Source organism: Mirounga angustirostris, unplaced genomic scaffold, assembly GCF_029215605.1.
Source record: "Mirounga angustirostris isolate CCGP_5_RB_7025 unplaced genomic scaffold, mMirAng1.0.hap1 SCAF_2, whole genome shotgun sequence".
NCBI lineage: Eukaryota > Metazoa > Chordata > Mammalia > Carnivora > Phocidae > Mirounga > Mirounga angustirostris.
The window spans coordinates 126,365,604-126,385,525 of NW_026991710.1; the positions used below are offsets into that span (position 1 = coordinate 126,365,604).

The window sequence follows — 19,922 nt, forward strand, 5'->3', positions numbered from 1 at the left end:
TGTGTAACATGGAAGAAATTACGAAGCAAAATTGTAGCTTTGTATCAAAGCTGCTAAAACTCCTCTGAAAAACAGCATTGAGAAAATTAAATGGACATAAATATGCATAAATAATTCAATCATTTTAAAGTCAGGGTATATAATCTATTAAAGAATGGGGATAAGATCTGTTTACATTTTAAATTAAGCTTTGCACAGTATGTTTTCTACAATTTCACAAGTTTCACAACAAATAGTAATGTTTGCTAAATGTATACTATGGGAAAAATTTTAATATAATTCTCTTATAATCATTGTTCATACAGATACAACTCATCTTATGTATGAGATGTATCCCTGAAATATGCGTATAAACAGATACCTGAAAACTGAATCACACTGTAAACATTATGGAAGATTTTAATGCCAAAAGGAATGAGATACTTTTATACAGTAAATAATTACTATGACTTTATACATGCAAAGCACAATTTTCAAAAATGTAACATGCTTATTTCACTTAAAATAATGTAGTTAATTCCAAACTCACTTATTTCTATCAATATTTAATGAAAACAATTAGTACTAGAATTCCATTTTCTTGAACTTGAATGACTTTTATGGCATTTGAACTGCCGCTGCTTTATAAGTTGTAAGATATGTGGCTGAGTGTTAGAGCTTCCCACTTCTTCCCAGCCCTGCTAATTATACTACTATTCATTATTCAACTGTGTGTCCTTCAGTTCTTGTTGAAAGCATTTATAAATATTCTTTCCTGAGCCCAAAGTATAAATCTCTCACAAAATCTCACAAAATATAAAAAAGGGTACCTTTACTACCATTAAAGGCACTAAATCATCAAAATTATTTTTTATGCCTGTATATAGTGGATATGGACATATATGGAAAGACTAATGAAAGCAACTCCTTTAGTTTTAAGGCCCTCTACTAGTTTTATAAATCTTAACAAAATAAAAAGAGCAAAATTACTATTGGTCATCTAATGGGGCATAAAAACAGCCTTATTTATCATATACAGAATATAAATTACAAAGGCATTAGTTAAAACAGTATTTTACCCACCCAACAAAAGAATTTGGCAAGTTCCTTAGAAATAGCTGTAACATATAAATAAAATTCAATTTTAATAAAGGATTCTATTTAGCTGGCAAATAATGCATTATGGCATTTTGCTGATATTATTTTAATGAATTCTCACAATGAAAGAAACCATGTAGCCTACACTAAAGAAAAAAACCAAAAACCTGCTTTGGACGCTTTCCTCTGGTCATGTAAGATTTTTAGTGGGATAGAGAACCAAGACAAGAGGCAGAGAATAGAGGCAGTTGGCAAAGAACAGTGGCAGGAGGAGGCAACAGGGCTACTGGAGCTCTTGTTCAGGTACAATGATGGCAGAAGACAGCGGCACAGCCTCAGCAGGAATATCCAAATAGCCTCCCACTTATCACCAGTAGAAACTGTCCTATCAGGACCGAAACACGCACCCATCCATCTTACTACCACTGGATCTTGAAGAGCCCACCAAAAAACCCTCTAAAAAACGACAACAACAAAAATCTTCAGTGCTTAAATAGAAGTCCAAACTGAAGGACTCAGTTTAAAAAATTTTTTAAAAGGTAATTCTTCTAGAACTCTAGAAAGGTTATTTATTTAAATGTAATTTATTTTGTGAAGCAAATTTTACATTTTAACAAATTAAATGAATGAAAATGAGATTTTTACTTTTATGTACATAAAATTCAAATAATGGAAAGAGAGTAGGATATAATAGCCTGAGAATTAAGGAGCTGGTAAGTTTTTATTATTGACCTATGGCATGACTCACTATACAGATCAAACTAATACACAGTCCTCAATTATTCGATTAGAGTTTTACAGATTCCAGTGAAATAGTACAAGGTCTTAGAACAAATATACCTAAATGTAAGTAAGGCTTTCCTTTTTCTAAAAAGGCAAAACAAAACAAAACCAAAAACCTCACAAAACCACCATTTATCCATTTATTATTCCTCATAGTCAATGGATCACCTGTGAAATTCTGCTATTCATTAGCAGATCTGGGCCAGATTTAGCTGCTCTTGGTAATACTCAGTCATGTGTTTGTGGTCAGCTGAGGGCTGGCTTAAGATGGCTGCTGATGATACAATCTAGCCACCTCCATGTGCTAGTCACATCTCTCTGCAGCTTAACCTGGCCATGTTAGGGACATGTTCTCAAAGTGATCCCAGAGAAGCAGAAGAAACAGATGATTCTAGAACTGGGCCAGAAAACATAAGGCTTAAGACCGGAGCACTCTGTCAGACCAGAGGGCATGGAAGTTATCAAAGACTGTACTAAGATTGTATCAAAATAACTCAGGAGCAACTTAAAGAAGCTCCCTGTGGTCAAAAGCAGGAACAAATGAATGAACATCAATGAAAATAATAACTGCAAGGGACTGAAACATCAAATACATGTATGTCTGTGAGTTCATAAAGATGTTTTTTAAAAAGTTAGGTCCCATTGGAAGATGTTAGGAATGAGTCATTGTTTTGAAAAACAATGTAAAAAGAGAGAAAAAAAATCAAACTTTTATTCTGCCTTTCTAAAGCAATGTACCACTGAATCACCTAGTAGAAGATGAAGTATCTCATTATAGAAGGACTCTCAAAAATAAATGAAATTAAAGTGAGAGAATGTAAATATCATGATTTTGCCATGATTATACAACCACTGATTCCAAGCATTAAATATCAATGGCAACTAACATCACAAAAAGATAAGTAAAGAAGATATTACATGCCCTCTGAGAGAAAAATGCAAAAACTTCCTATGAAACAGTCTTGCCACAAATATCCAATCTGAATTCTATCAACCTCTGGAACCAACTACCAATTTATAAGAAATATAGAAGATGGGGGCGCCTGGGTAGCTCAGTCGTTAAGCGTCTGCCTTCGGCCTAGGTCATGATCCCAGGGTCCTGGGATCGAGCCCCACATCGGGCTCCCTGCTCCGCGGGAAGCCTGCTTCTCCCTCTCCCGCTCCCCCCGCTTATGTTCCCTCTCTCGCTGTGTCTCTCTCTGTCAAATAAATAAAAAAATCTTTAAAAAAAAGAAATATAGAAGATGGAGAAACCTGTTAGACTATTCCACAGGGACGCAATAAGCAAAATCAAGACTGTGAGAAAAGATATAAGACAAACCATGTTTCTTCAACTGATAAATTGGAAAGAAAGAAAAGATGAAAGAGAAACCTACAGAAGAGACTTAAGACTTAATCAGTATCAACTGATTGAACTGTGTGGTCCTTATTTGGATCCTGATATGAATAAACACACTAAAAAAAATTATGGAAGTTGTAATTCAATTGGAAATGTGATACTTACTAGGCTTTTGATGATATTAAGAAATTATTGCTAATATTTTAGGTTTGCTAATGGTATTATGGTTATGCTTTAAAAGGGACTTTATTCTTTTTTAAAGATTTTATTTATTTATTCATGAGACAGAGAGAGAGAGAGGCAGAGGCAGAGGGAGAAGCAGGCTCCCGCACAGTAGGGAGCCTGATGCAGGACTCAATCCCAGGACCCTGGGATCATAACCTGAGCCGAAGGCAAACACTTAACTGACTGAGCCACCCAGGTGCCCTAAAAAGGGAACTTAAAAAGAAGTACATATTGAAATATTTATGAATAGAATGATATGATGTCTAGGATTTGCTTCAAAGTAATATAAGCAGAAAAACAATGAATATAAAAATAAAATAAGAGTAACCATGAGTTGATAATTACTGAGCAGCATTTACTAGTTGATGTAAATTTATTGTGCTAATTTGTCTACTTTTGTATATGCTTGAAATTCTCTATGATAAAAAGCTAAAAAGAAATATAACCTTATTCTGTATTATAAAATGATAATTCAGGAATATTCTATTTATTGATAATCTAGGACAGAAAAGGAAAGTTCTTGAAGAACCTAAGATATGGGAAAATACTTAGAAAGTTAACAAACAGGGACGCCTGGGTGGCTCAGTTGGTTAAGTGGCTGCCTTCGGCCCGGGTCATGATCCCAGGGTCCTGGGATCGAGTCTCACATCGGGCTCCTTGCTCAGCAGGGAGCCTGCTTCTCTCTCTCTCTCTCCCTCTGCTTGTGCTCTCTCTGTCAAATAAATAAAATCTTTAAAAAAAAAAAAGAAAGTTAACAAACAGTGTGATGTATGTGTATGAGTATACAAATATAAAATGTAATCATTCCTTATTGATATTTGGTAAATAAGGAGTAATTTTTGCTTACTTATATGTTTTACATTTAAACAATTGAATACAGTTAATATTTTATAACTTGGGGAAAATGTCATGTATATTATATCATTTAACACATTTAGTGAATGGCAGGCCCTGTGCTAGGCATGAGAGAAATAATGGTGAACAAAAACTCTCTCATATGGAGTTTGGTGGGGGAGACAAAAAGAATCAAAACAAGTAGGTAGAAGGATATATAAAATGCAGGACTCTGATGGACTCTGAGAAACAAACTGAGGGTTCTAGGGGGGGGGGTGGGGGGATGGGTTAGCCCGGTGATGGGTATTAAGGAGGGCACGTATTGAATGGAGCACTGGGTGTTATACGCAAACAATGAATCATGGAACACGACATCAAAAACTAATGATGTGTAATGTATGGTGATTAACATAATAAAATTTAAAAAAAAATAGGATATTTCAGGTGCTATGAAAGAAACAGAGCAGAATATCAGGGAAGAAAAATAGTAATGGTCTCCATAAGGAGGTGACCTACAGGACTAGAGTCAGCCACTCACCAAGTAGGACATGAACATTAAAGGCAGAGAAAGCAAAACTCTGAATTGGGAAAGAATAATTCTAAGTCAAAAAAGGTTTAATCACTGGATTTACATCATTCAAAATTAGATTTAAAGAAGATTCATTTTGTGGTAGTGAGGGATGGATTTGACCAGGGTAAGAGGCAGCAAAGAGATCAGATAGGACACCTGGAGTAGTGTACAGGTACTTGTCTTTTTTATCCAAGTGCTGGTGAGGAGTGTCCATGATACTAACACCCTTTAAAGAAGTTAATATTTTAGAATAATGTCTTCCTAAAAAAGAATACAACTGTCAATGCTTTTAACTGTTACCAGCTTTATCATGCTTTTTTCAAAAATCTTCAATTTAAATTCTAAATTCAAGCTTAAATTTCACTTTGAGAAAATGAAAATACATTTAAAAGATAAATATATTAAAGTTAGTTATATTAAAGATTTTTAGAAAGTAATGTGAAAATTAAAGATAATCAAATTCATTGTGATGTGCAAGATAACTGTATTTCAGATGATTCCTGAAAAATTACCTTGGACAAATCTCGGAAGTTGCTTGGCAAGGTAAGATCCAGTTCTTCTGATTCATAATTAGTGATGACCCAGGGAAACACTGGATACTGATTTAAGTCATTGTAACTCCGTCCTGAGAGAGAAAAAAAAAGTCATTCCATTTAGAATAATAAAACGAAATGATAAACAGATTCAGGAGTATCATTTGCTAAAAATAATAAGAACTTAACTTTTTGAGTGCCAGACATTGTTCTCAGTGTTAGACATATATTATTTGTTTTGACCCTATAATAAAACTATGAAATTATCATCCCCATTTTATGGATGAAAAATTGAAGCACAAAAGGTTAAAAACTTGTCCCAAACCATCTAACTAGTAATGTTCAAATCATATTCAAATCCAGATACTCTGGCCCCAAGTTTATGTTCTGATAAAATATTTGGCTATTTTTTTATTACTTGAAAGCCTGTACCAAACAAAATATTTTTTATTAATACTTAAAATTTTTTTCAATTCTCATAGAGCTTTTCCAAACAAGAATCCTTTCTCTGCCATAATTAAACAACCAATCAACCAACTAATCAACTAAATATAAATGACTTAACCTTGGGGCGCCTGGGTAGCTCAGTTGGTTAAGCATCTGCCTTCGGCTCAGGTCATGATCTCGGGGTGCTGGGATCAAGCCCCACATCGGGCTCCCTGCTCGGCGGGGGGCCTGCTTCTCCCTCTCCCACTCCCCCTGCTTGTGTTCCCTCTCTCGCTGTCTCTCTCTGTCAAATAAATAAATAAAATCTTTAAAAATAAATAAATAAATAAATGACTTAACCTCTCTGGACATTCACTCGTCACCTGTAAAATGAGGGAGTTGTACTAAATACCTCTAAAATCTCTGTGACAGCTTTCAAATTCTATGATCCTCTGAATATAATGCAAAGCCTCATCAATGTTGGCTTCCTCCACTCCTTAATGCTGCCACATACTCTTCTACACTTCATTTAAACTAATGACATTCAATGAGACATTCAGGTCTATTAAAAATATGAATAAAACAAAGGATGAGATAGCCCTTCTATAAATATATATATACATACAGTAGTTTTCTGGATATCACCACTTTAAGGAGGCAGCATAGTGGATGAAATCATTGTTTCAAGAGTCAAAACACTAGCATTTGAATCCCAGTTCCACTATTTACTAGTCTATACTCTACCTTTAGTTAGATTTAATGTGAACAGACTCTTACGGCTAAAATATAAGGGGGATAAGTATATTAATGTTGTTTGAATTCCTTTATATTGTATATTCTATCATGTTTTCTCTTCCTCAAATATATACTGATGTCATATCAATATGCAGCTAAATATTACAGTTCTTCAAACAGATCCTTGGTATCTGAGTCTTCCTTATGATTTGATGTTTTTAACTTTATTTCACTCTATCCATCTTGAGGACTATTAAAGTAACAGAGTTCTTCCTTGACTGACCTGGAAACAGTCTTAACAAAACATGAATAACTAGGACAATTTTAATTCAGAGGTCATTATGTCACTACATATTTCTGTCAATTTTAATTCTCCCAGAAAAAAGTAACCAAATTTAGCAGCAAAACCACTCTATCTTGATTCCCTTCACCCATCTCTCTCCTTCTGATTGAGACATTAGTAAACATGTTAGTAAAATTCTCATTTTGCCCCCTCTGCTTAAATGATCAAATTTATTATATGTACCAAAAAAAGGTATGCACCAGCTCATTGTAAATAGACTTTTATTAATTAAGTTAAACTCTCTATATAGTTATTGAATGCCTACTGACTGTCTTTTGGAAAATGTGCCATGGGATCATGAGAACCTGTATGTATCACAGATAATGGTGTAAAAGAAATCTTAAATAATGTGAGATTCAACCCCACCTTCTAGTGTATTTAAAACTATCCAAAACAAATTACTGGTTCTATTCTTTAAAAAGAATATTTGAAGTATGTATCTAAAAGACACTTTAAGCACAATAGAAGCTATTTGAGGTAGACCATTTCATAAATGTTGCTCCCTAATTATTACTGTGCATTTAATCTATGTGTTAATTGACTTATCACATGCTAAATATATCCATTAAGCTTGTTATGTAAGTTTTCTGTTTCTCACTACTACTTAAAAATCCTTTCAGTCACTAATACTTACATAATCTCTATTTAGTTCAACATAATTATTCAAACTGTCTTCATTCCTTTCCCTCAACTGGCTGTGAGTTGAACATTCCTTAACTTATAAAATTTAGACTTTTCAATGTGAACGCTTAACTTCCAATTTTCGTAGTAGTCCCTCTCTCTTCCCCTCTTTTCTAACAGTGCCTTTATTCTTTGCGAGCTGTAATTCTTTCACCTGAGCTCTTGAGCCTGTCTCACTCATAACTTGCATTGTTATTTTTCCTCTCTGTCCCTCTTTCATGGTTTCTCACCTTTGCCTTAATCCATTCCCTTTCACTATTACACAAGAAAACTGTAATAACAGACCTAATGTTCTCATTTCATCTCCAACCATTCAGTTCTTACAATCAACCTTTTTTGTTTGCTTTTAAAATGAACCCCTAAAAAGTAGCCAACAAGTTCCCAAATGTCCAAGCTAGAGGCATGGCCTGTACTCATTCTTAAGTCTCCCGTACCTCTCTGTAACATTTAGTACAGGCAACCAACACCTTTCTCTCTCTCTTTCCCCTTGCATCTCAAGACATTTGCTATATACCTCAGTTTTCCTTCTCCTCGGTCTAAAAACTCTGGGATCACTCATTCTCTTTTCTCCTTTACTAACTTTCCCTTTGTCTTCTTGTCACTGACAAGAACATTCACCAGACCTTGTCTCACTGCTTTCTGTATTATCTGGCTGGTAATCTCAACTCATTCTTGGTGATTTCTAATCTATGCAGATGAAATCCAATGTCCTATCTCCAAATTCCAAATACCTTTTTTGACCTATACTTCTAAAAATTCTTTTTGATATCTTAACTTGGATGTCTATCTGCACAGTAAAATCATCTTCTTTCCCTAGACCATTTTTTCTGACTTCCTTTCTGTTAATGGCACCACCATTTCCCCAGTGATTCAGACCAGAAGCCTGGAAACCTTTTCTGATACTTCTTTTCTCATTTACCCCTTACATTCAGTCAGTCCGATGTCAAATGGTTTGTACCTTATAAATCTTACGTCATTTAATCTATAAATTCCCACTATCGCCCCTCTAATGCAAGCTCCCGTTATTTTTTTATATATAATTCCTAACTGTGCTCTCTGCCTAGTTTCTCTCCACTCGTTTATCCTTTATTCTGCCTCCAAGTTAACTTCCCATATAATTCTAGTATCACTTATTTGCTGAAAAACTTTCAGAAGTTGCCCTGTGAATTGACTGCTAATTCCTCAAACTGACAGAAAATCTTCCACAATGTGTCTCCACACTACCTTTTTCGCTTTCTTTCTCATTATATCTTTATGAAAATATACTTTATGTGTGCACATACATATACACATGTATAAACTATACCATTAATTGTTCTCTAGCTATATCTTACATTTTCCCACCTTTGTATGTTTCCTTATGCCTTCAGTTTTACATGGCATGACTTGTAATCTTTCAACTACCACCTCTACTAAAGTAATCTCCATCCTTATATGAACATGAAATCCTTCCTGATTTTTTCCTTACTCCCAACAACTGGATGAATATAATTTCCCTCTCTGACCTTTTAATCCCCATAGTACTTTGTATTTCTTTTATTGAATCTATACTCCTTGCTCTAGAATCATGTAAATGTTTATATTCATACTTAAAATAACTTCTGAGAGCAAGCAACATGCCTTATTCTCTCTGTACCGCCTTTGCACCTCAAATATAAACTGTGCCAGTTTGTTGAACTGAATCTCAAATGTCACACAAACACATTCCCTGTTTTCTTTATTCTAGTTATTACAAATGAAAAGTAATGACACATTTCTATTCTTTACTCTCTTTTTTAAAATTTATTTTTGTTTGGATTCAATTACCCAACATATGGTACATCCTTAGTTTTTGGTGTACTTTTCAATTCATTAGTTCGTATTCATTAGTTATGTAACTCATCACATCACGTGCCCTCCTTAATGCTCATCACTAAATTACCCCACCCCCCACCCACTTCCCTTTCCACAACCCTCAGTTCTTTACTCTCTTTCAAAGAGAACAGCTTCAATGGGTGACATTCAGTAATACTTCTTGATTACAAACCTTGTTTAGAGCCATTTATTCTTTTTTTTCCCAAAGATTTTATTTATTTATTTGAGAGAGAGAGAATAAGAGAGAGAGGAGCACATGAGAGGGGGGAGGGTCAGAGGGAGAAGCAGACTCCCTACCGAGCAGTGAGCCCGATGCGGAACTCGATCCCGGGACTCTAGGATTATGACCTGAGCTGAAGGCAGTTGCTTAACCAACTGAGCCACCCAGGTGCCCCTAGAGCCATTTACTCTTTAGATTTTCACATGTGGGTCATAATATAAGTATTCCTTTACTTAATATTTTACTCAGTTTTCTTTTCTCAATGTTATATTTTTGTTTCATCATATAATACACTTCTGATTAAGTTATTAACAGGTTAAGACTTTATATGGTTTTTATTTCTACTATCCCATAAAGAATCCATTCTTACTATATTAAATAGTTAGACATTTTCATTTTAGATTTTTGGAAAAAAGTGTGTATACCCATTTTTAATTTTCTCAAGTAGCCAGCAGTTCGTATGTAAAACTGTAAACTCTACTATCAAAATTACTCTTGATAAGGTACTCATGTAGTAATAATGAAAATAAAAGTAAGCTACTTATACTAGTACTCAAAATAATCTAATAATATCACAATTAATAATTTATCATTTGAAAAAAAATTATTTACCATTTGAAATAAGATTACCTGCTATTGTGTTGAGAAACATCAAATACTCAAAATTTGAAATCTCTCTATGCTGCCATCGCTGGGTCATATTAGAAGCTTTAAAAAGTTGACGTGGACTAGCTAATGAGATACGCCTGCAAAAAACAGAATTTGATGTAGAATCATTTTAATTACAACATGATAATAAATTATGAATATCTGTGCCTATTCTGTATATTTGACATACAAAATGATATCTGTATATTCTGAAAAGTTCTACTCATGTTTTACTAATGAATACACAAAATGTTTCAATGCACAATTAATGGTTAAATGATTTGGACTAACCACAGGTCCATGATACATGATCTATTCATTAGATTATATTCATTACAATGCCACTATAATATCTAGGTTCTATAAATGTTGATTAATAATAGTATGATTAATAACTTACTGATTTACTGATATAAAAGGAATTATAGTAACTGAGAAAGACATATAAAATTTTATTCACATCTTTTTTGTGTGTGGGGGTTTTTTTGTGTGTATTCACATCTTTATCAATTTTTTTTTTTTAAGATTTTATTTATTTGAGAGAGAGAGAATGAGAGAGAGCACATGAGAGGGAGGAGGGTCAGAGGAGAAGCAGACTCCCTGACGAGCAGGGAGCCCGATGCGGGACTCGATCCAGGGACTCCAGGATCATGACCTGAGCCGAAGGCAGTCGCTTAACCAACTGAGCCACCCAGGCGCCCACATCTTTATCAATTTTAATAGTTCTCTTAAAGACAACACGTTTGTACATTTTAAATTTAAATATTATGTTTATATACCTTTTATAACGGGAAAGAAGGATTCTAAACTCTTTACGTGTCTATTCATGGGGTGGGACAAAGGTAAGAGAAACTATTATTTTTTTACACAGCTTAATAATAGATGACCAAGTTTTCTGTTTTTTTAATGCAATGTAAATAACAAAAGATGTAACTGACTACTACTAAATAACAGTGGAAAATAGGTGGCAGGATTAATATGTTCAGAGCCTAGAATCTCACAGAAGTATGCTGTCACAGTTCTTCCTACCACCAAGGACAAGGTAACTATATTTTTTAAGTTTTATTTTCAAAGGTATAATTTACATACTATAAAATTTACCCATCTAAGTGTACTATTTAATTATTTATTAATATATTTCTAGAGTTGTGTGATTAGCACCACAATGTACTTCAGAACAATTCACCACCACAAAAACTTGCCTTGTGCCTATTTACAGTTAATCCCCATTCCTACCCTCAGCTCCAGGCAACTATCAATCTGCTTTCTGTCTCTATAAACTTGCATTTTCTGGACATTTCAGATAAATTGAATCATACATCATGAAGGCTTCTGCAACAGGCTTCTTCACTAACCATAATGTTTTTGAGATTCATCAATGTGGCAGCATGTTATTAGTAATTCATTTTTTTGATTGCTGAATAGTATTCCAGTGTATGAATATAGAATATATCACATTTTTAAAACCCATTCACCAGGAGCGCCTGGATGGCTCAGTGGGTTAAGCCTCTGACTCTTGCTTTCGGCTCACGTCATGGTCTCAGGGTCATGAGACTGGGTCTTGTGTTGTGCTCTGCGCTCAGTGGGGAGTCTGCTTGGGATTCTGTCTCTCCAGACAGACTGGTGAAAAATCCATTCACCAACTGATAGATATTTAAATTGTTTCTGGTTTTGGATTATTATTATTATTCCAGTTTGTATTACTATGAATATTCACAAACATGTCTTTGTATGAACATATGTTTTCATTTCTTTTGGGCAGAATCCTAAGGGTGGAATTGCTGGGTTGTAGGTTGCATTTACATTTAACTTCTTGAGAAACTGCCAAATTGTCTTCCATTCTAACAAGCAATATATGAGGCAATTCCAGATCCACTGCATTTTCCACATCTCTGCCAATACTTGCCCCTATAATATATTTTTTACTATAAACATTCCAGTGAGTGTAAAATGGTATCTTATTATAGTTTTAATATACATTGTTCAGTAACTTTTCATGGCTTATTAACCATTTGTGTATCTTCTTTGGTAAAATGACTATTCAAATCTTTTCTTCCTGCATTAATTGAGGTTTTTATCTTATTATTGAGTTGTAAGAATTTTGTATACATTCTGAATACAAGACTTTTATCAGATATATTATGTACAAATATTTTTCTCAGTCTAGGACTTCTCTTTTCATATACTTAGTGGTGTCCTTTAAAGCATGAAAGTTTTAAATTTTTATTAAATCTAATTTCTCAATTTTTTTCTTTTATGGATTACGCTTTTGGTGTCACATCTCAGAACTCTTTGCCTACTCCAGGGTCATGAAGCTTTTTCTCCCACAGTTTGAAAAATTTTTTAGTTTTAGCTTTTAAATTTAGGCCTATGACACATTTTGAGCTAATTTTTTATAAATACTGTGTGATAAGTGCTGAAGTTCATTTTCTTGCATGTGACTATCCAAATGTCTCAGCACTATTTGTTCAAGGATTATCTTTTCCTCATTGAATTGTGTTAGCACATTTGTTGAAAAAAAAAGATTTTATTTCTGTATTCTCAATTTTGTTCCATTGATTTATATGCCCATCCTTTTATAAATATCAGACCATCTTAATTACTGAGGCTTTATAGTTCGTTTTGAAATCAGGTAGTTGGAGTCCTCTAACTTTATTCTTTTTCAACATTGTTTCGGCAATTCCAGATCCACTGCATTTCAGCTTCTCAATATCTCCAGGGAAGTCTGCTAGATTTTGATAGGGATTGCATTGACTTTATAGATCTGGGGAGAACTGACATCTTAATCATACTGAACCTTCTGATCCATGAGTATGGAATGCCTCCATTTATTTGATGTCTGTCTTTAATTTCTATCAGGCACATTTGATAGTTTTCAATATACAAATCTTACACTTCCTCTGTCATCTAGGAATGAAGACTTTTTTTCCCCCTTTCTAATCTGGATGCCTTTAATTTCTCCCTCCTTCTCTTCCTTTCTTACTGCACAGGCTGAAATCTCTAATATACTGTTGATAGAAATGGTGAGAATGGGGGACATTTTAGCCTTCCTGATCTTAGGGGAAAGCATTCAGTCTTTCAACATTAAGTGTTTCCCAATTACTATACCTTTCTTTTGAGCTCTAACTTCCTATTCAACATTTCAGTCTGGACATCACTCAGGGGTTTCAATTTCAATAGATCTAAAACTAAACTCATATTCTGTTCACCCACCTCGTCTCCACAACCCTGACCTCAACCTTGGGAGGACAGATACACAACCATTCCTTCTCCAGTGTTCCCAATCTCAGTAAATGCTATTCAGCAGCTTAAACTAAAACTTGGCAAGACACACTAGACACCTCCTTCCCTTATCATCCTCCATTATCTAACTAATCTCCAAATCACACAAATTGTATGTCCTCAAAATTTCTAAACAAGGATGTCTCTTTTTAACTGCACTATCAGCACCACATATCATCTGGATTTCCACAATAAACTGCTGTCTCTGAACTGACACCCTCTTCCCAGAATCACTAAGTTCCAATGATATTTGCCTTCCAACATTTCTTAAAATACTGAAACCTCACCTTATTTCAGGACCTTTGCAAATGATAATTCTGCTTTCAAAGGTAAGCTGATTCTATTCTTTCAAATAAATCTTAAAAGTCATATAGGAAGACATTTCTGACCACATAATTCAAAGCATCTTATCTCTACTCCACTAATCACTACTATAACACCCTTATTTATATCCCTCCCATCACTTACATGGTTATTTATCTTGTTTGCATATTTGTTAAAACATGCATGGGTAAGATGGTATCTATCTTGTACACTGCTGGATAACAGACACACTGTTAGTGTTTGAGATCTACTTAAATTGCTGATTTAATGAATTAACTTACACCTAGCTTTCATTAACCGAGGGAAATCATTACAAAGATTTCCCAAATATGATAACACTAATGAATAAAACTTAAAAAATAGAGATAATTAGTAGGAAAAAAGACTTTTTAAATTAAGATAAAGAAATTTACTACACCATTCTGAGCTGCTTCATTCTGAACCTGAAATTCCTCATTAAATTATAAAACTATAATCAAAATCCTCACTGGCATTATAAAGCAACCACTGCTTATAATCTAGAAGGGCCACTTTAGGTGCTCCTTTTACATAAGAGTTGTACCCTCTGGTAGTTTTAAAACACATCCATAAATTCTTTGATACTTTCTCTTCTAGAAGTGGAACTTCTCCCCTCCCTTGGAGCCTGGGTATTTAATGACTACATTATAACGAATATAATGTAGCAGAATTGATGACCTACTCTACCTATCAAGGGTAGGTCATAAAAAGACATTGGGGCTTCTGCCTCATTCCCTTTTGAATCACTTACTGTGGGAAAGTCAGCTCCCATGTCATGCAGACATTCAAGCAGCCTATGAAGAGCAGACTTGATAGGACACATTTATTTCTTCTTTTCTAATCAAGATGATCAGTAGTTTTCCTTTTCCCTTTTCCTTTTGTTTTCTGGTAATGCTTTTCTGTGGATTTGGAATTCAGGTAATGCTGGCCTCATAGAATAACTTTAAAATTTTATCCTTCTTTTCTGTTTTCTGTAATAGTTTGCCCAGAAATGGTACTATTTCTTCATTAAATATTTGATAGAATTTGCCAATGAAACCATTTGAGCTAGGAATTTTCTGTCAGAAGACCTTTAACTACAAATTCAATTTCCCCTGTAGAGGTATTAAGTTACCTATTGCATAGAAATCTGTCCATTTCATCTAACTTGTCTAAGTAGCACAAATTTGTTCATAATATATCCTTATTTTCCTTTTAATATCTGTAGGATCTGTTGTGATGTCCCCTCTTTCATTCTTGATATTGGCAACTTGTGTCTTCTTTTTCTTCATAAGTCTTGTATATATATTTATTACATTTGTTAATCTTTTCATATAAACAACTTTTCATTGCATTGATTTTTCTTTATTGTTTTTGCTTACATTTTTATTAATGTTCTGCCTTTATGTTTATTATTTTCTTCTTTCATCCTACTTCAGTTTACATTTGCTCCTCTTTTTCTAGTTTTTTTCAGATAGAAGTTCAGTTGACTCAAAATAATGCATTAATAATCATCATTTAATATGAAACATAAAAGAGAAGTAAGTGTAAAATAAGAAAATTAAGAAAAAAGTATTAATAAAGATTATTTTCCAAATCTTTCTCATATAAAACAGTACCTGGTTTGAGGCAACCCAAAGCTGGTTCCAATACCAACACGAGGTAGATAGTTAACTACTTTCTTTACTGTTGCAGGGTCTGGGAAATTGAACATTACAGCAACTATGAAAAATAATTTTTAAAAGTTAGAACACAATATAACTTCCTTCTTGGAAAACTGACTTCTTGGTCTAATAAAATATTTACTCTTAACTCAGGTATACAATTCCTGCCATTTTACTTTTATTATAGTGCATACCAAGTTTTAGTATTAATATGCCAGGGGTAATATTCATTTTACTTATAAATACCTTAGCCATAGACAGTTCCTTCTCTAAATGCTGTCAGAAGTTCTAAAAACTGTTGTTGCATTAATATGACGTGAAGCTGAGATTAGCTACATACATATGTATGTTAAACATACGTATCTGTGAGTTTCTATAAATACTGAAGTTTTAACTTTATATAGTTAACAATCTAACACACACCAAAAATACTACAGATTTAAGTACTAAATTGTCACATTTATTTCCAATGATAAAGAGTTTAAAAGTTATCCTCCTTACAATTTTTATATGTTCATAATTTATATGTTCACATAATCCAGAACAATGTGTGACCTAAAGGAAAACTTTTCCTCTATAGTTAATAATCAAATTTAAATGTTTTCTAATCATCTCTATTTCAATAATACATTTTGAGAATATCAAGAAACACGCATCAATATACATAAACATATTGAGTACATAAATGTTAATTTATTACAGTCATCTATAAATTTTTAATCTTAAGAAATATGAAAATAAGAAAGTCAAAATCATGAGAGATAAATTAGAAGATATAAATTTGGACAGTCTTAAAATTTTAATTATAATTTCAGTATCATAACCTCTAAGTACTCATCTAGAAAATGATCCTTCTTTGCTACGCAGCTTAAAAAAAATTCTTCAGTCCAAAAACAATTTATCAATTTGGTATAGCTTTAAATACTGACATTACCAACATGTTTCAGGTAAATAAGTGTATGATCATTCACTAAGGACCCAAAACATATTTGGAACTGTCATATATATATATCCAACATACTTTTTTAATAAGCCATCCCTATACATCCATTATTATATTGAATATAGGGGAAAAAACAACAACAGAAAAACTATCATAAGTTATGGCAGATAATGAAGGCCATGAAGGAAAGGCAAAAGAAAAACACATACAAAAGCAAGGACACATAAGAAATTTTAAAAGAGGAAAATATGAATGAGGATGAGCAAGTAATAAATATTGTAAGATTGTAACAAAATCCCTTTCGGACAGCAACAATGCAGGTTGAAATAAAGTGTGAAACATTCACTTGATTATTTGCCTGGAAGAATAATGTTTACATTAGGAAAAAGAGGTATGTATAGGGGAGAAGACCAAATAGGAAAGGAAAAAACATCTCTACCTAAAGAAATGTGTATTCTCTAAAGACACATGATTCTATAAAGGGAAAATAATGTGTGTATGGAATATACATTACTTCATGTAGATTTTTTTAAACGACAACTTGTAGATTATAGAAAGAGAAAATCAAACTTCAATCTACTTACATATAAGGAGTATGTACAATAAGTCACTAGTTTTTATATATTCTCCTTTTATGGCTCCACTCATACCCACCAATGCTTTTACTTCAAGTTCACCTTGTCTCTCCTTCTTGTCTTAATTAATTTCACCAAGTTCCATTTTAAACTCACAAATTGAATTTTAGTTCTTTCAAGAATGATGTAATACAAAGCAACCAGGACACTTGAGTACCATTTTCTGATGGTCCCTTTATAAATGGCAATAGATTAGACAAAAGATTGAATAAATGTATGAATCATTTGATTACCCTCTCCCCTCTCCAAATGCATCCACCTTCCAGAAGGAGTTTAAGCATCAGAGCAATATTGAGAACATCAAAATTCCATAACTGATTAAATGGTTAGTTATTCGCCATATTTAGAAAACCGTGCACTAATCTGTGATATGGCCAGAACACTAAAACTACTACAAATAATTTTAAGAATGGCTAATTGGGGAAAAAACCATGAAGATGCATGTGGTTCAAAAAATGAGGCCAGTATGGCAGAGAGTAGACTACAAATTACTATCTAAATGGAAACAATACGGTATGTTCAAAAATGAAATCTGAAAGAGGTGGAGGTTAGCTTTATAACAATATACTTCTGAAACATATTACCTCTGTTTGCCATAAAGATCTCCAAGGCTGTATTTTGCAAAAGATAACGACGAGAAAAGATTGATCGTATCTCTGTGAACAGCCATTTTCCATGCAGCCCTTCTGTATATGCCAGGATCTAATGAGGAAAAAATAAGCACAAGTAAGTAACAACAGTTTAATTTTTTTCTTGTTGTTTTTCCCCCTGAATAAAACAGAAAAGGCCCTATTAAAAATAATCTCTAAAAATTGAAAAAACAGTTACTGAAATAATTTGGAGGGAGACTAAGAAAATAGATTGCAACTTATGGAAAGGAAGCTCAATGAAAAAGCAGAGCAAAATTATAAAACATCTATTTATAAATATATTTTGGGCTTTTAAAAGCAGTGATGTAATCTATTGCTTTTCAGGAAATACAAATTGCATTATTTAGTGAAAGTAAAATTTTAGATAAAAAGAAGAAAGACCTCAAAAGAATGCCTTACATGCTTACAGATCACATATATAATTCAGTTTCATATAATACAATTTTAATATATTCAGAAATATTTTTTATGTTATATGAGGTTTTCAGGTTGTTTTTTTTGTTTTGTTTTGTTTAGTATAGTTGAAACACAATGTTACATTAATTTCAGGTTTATAACTTAGAGATTTGATGATTTTATATATTATGCTATGTTCACCATAAGTGTAGCTACCATCTGTCCTGTTATATTGCTATTACAGTATTATTGACTGTATTCCTCATGCTGTGCCTTTTATTCCTGTGACTTATTCATTCCATAACTGGAAGCCTGTATCTCCCACTCCCCCTTCACCCATTTTACCCAGCCTCCCCCACCCCACTCCCCTGGCAACCATCAGTTTATTCTCTGTATTTATAGGTCTGACTCTGCTTTTTGCTTGTTTATTCATTTGTTTGTTTTTTGTTTTCTTTTTTTCTGGTTCTACTTCAGAAGTACCTTTTATATATTTTAAAATATATATTTAGAGTAAATCCTAAGATTTCTCATTGCAAGGAGAAATTTTTCCCCCTTTTTTCTTCTTTTTTAAAAAAATTGTTATCTATATGAGAAGATGAATGGACGTACTGTGGTAACTGTTTCACAATATATGTAAACGAAACCATCATGCTGTTATACAGTGTTGTATGTCAATTAAGCTTAAGCTTAATACAGTGTTGTATGTCAATTATTTTTTAATAAAACAAAAAAATTATATATATTCAAGTTCATAACTTTAAAAAATCACACTTTTAAGGTCACTGTTAAAGCAACAGTCATTCATTCAGAAAGCACAAAGACTGTATAAGAGGTTAAGTATCATTTTGTCAGCTAGGCTAAACACAAACCTGCAAATGAACTCAACATAATCTCTCCATGGAGAAGGTGGTTGTCAGAGTAACTTGTTACAATTCTTGTCATCCCATGTGACAGACGCAGTAGCTTAGAATGCTTTGCCAACTCAAAGTAATCCTGTCTTTAGTCCTAAGCCACTTTGTTGCTTTGTTATTCAAGTTTTGTTTTTTAAAAAGTTCATTTCAAAAACTTAATTATGAAGGTGTTAAAGGAAAACCAGATGTGGAATTTCTTACACCAGTACTTCACCTAATATTAATTTAATAAAGAAAATTAGATGTATTTACTACCAAAACCTAATGAAAATCCCTGAAAGCAAACAATTAAGATATATCTCTGAAAAGTAACCGCCATTAAGAAAGACAAATAGAATGACATGTGATTATGATATTGCATGGTGGGGACAAAGTAGGGATAAGCAAGGAGAGGAAAAAATAATAAGAAGAATTTACCCTACAAGAACTTTCTTTTCTATATTCATTTCCATTTCCTAGATCTTAAATGCAAACAAATCTATCTATATTCCTCAATGTAAAATGCAATTTCTTTGGGAAAAAAGCAACCTTATTTAATTCACTAAGTATGTATTGAGATTTTTCCACAAATTCTATTTTTGGCACAAAGGATCTAAAAACAAAAGAATAACTCCAAGTCTCAGTGTTTTTTGAAAAACAAAACAAGAATTCTAAGGACCAAACAAACTTCCAGTTTTAAAACTGGTGATATAGAAATCTACCTTCATCCAGCCAATACTTGCATAAATAAGATCAGGAGAAATGAAAAGGAAAAGAGAGGACAAAACTGTAAGTCTTATTCTCAAGATTTTTTGAAAGCAGAGGTTGCATGTACCTCTTTCTCTCACCATGACCAGTAGGTCCAAGCGTCC

General features: G+C 33.3%; 1 protein-coding gene across 6 annotated transcripts in view; it reads right to left on the reverse strand.

The window, feature by feature from the left end:
- LRBA (LPS responsive beige-like anchor protein) overlaps positions 1–19,922 on the reverse strand; it is an 841,444-nt gene that overhangs the window by 195,080 nt on the left and 626,442 nt on the right. For all 6 annotated transcript variants that reach the window (XM_064585149.1, XM_064585150.1, XM_064585152.1 and 3 more), the window contains 4 exons: positions 17,699–17,816; positions 15,492–15,594; positions 10,252–10,367; positions 5,342–5,454 (listed from right to left, as the gene is read on the reverse strand). In XM_064585149.1, coding sequence (XP_064441219.1) covers positions 5,342–5,454; positions 10,252–10,367; positions 15,492–15,594; positions 17,699–17,816 — 450 coding nt within the window. The remainder of the gene's footprint in view (positions 1–5,341; positions 5,455–10,251; positions 10,368–15,491; positions 15,595–17,698; positions 17,817–19,922) is intronic.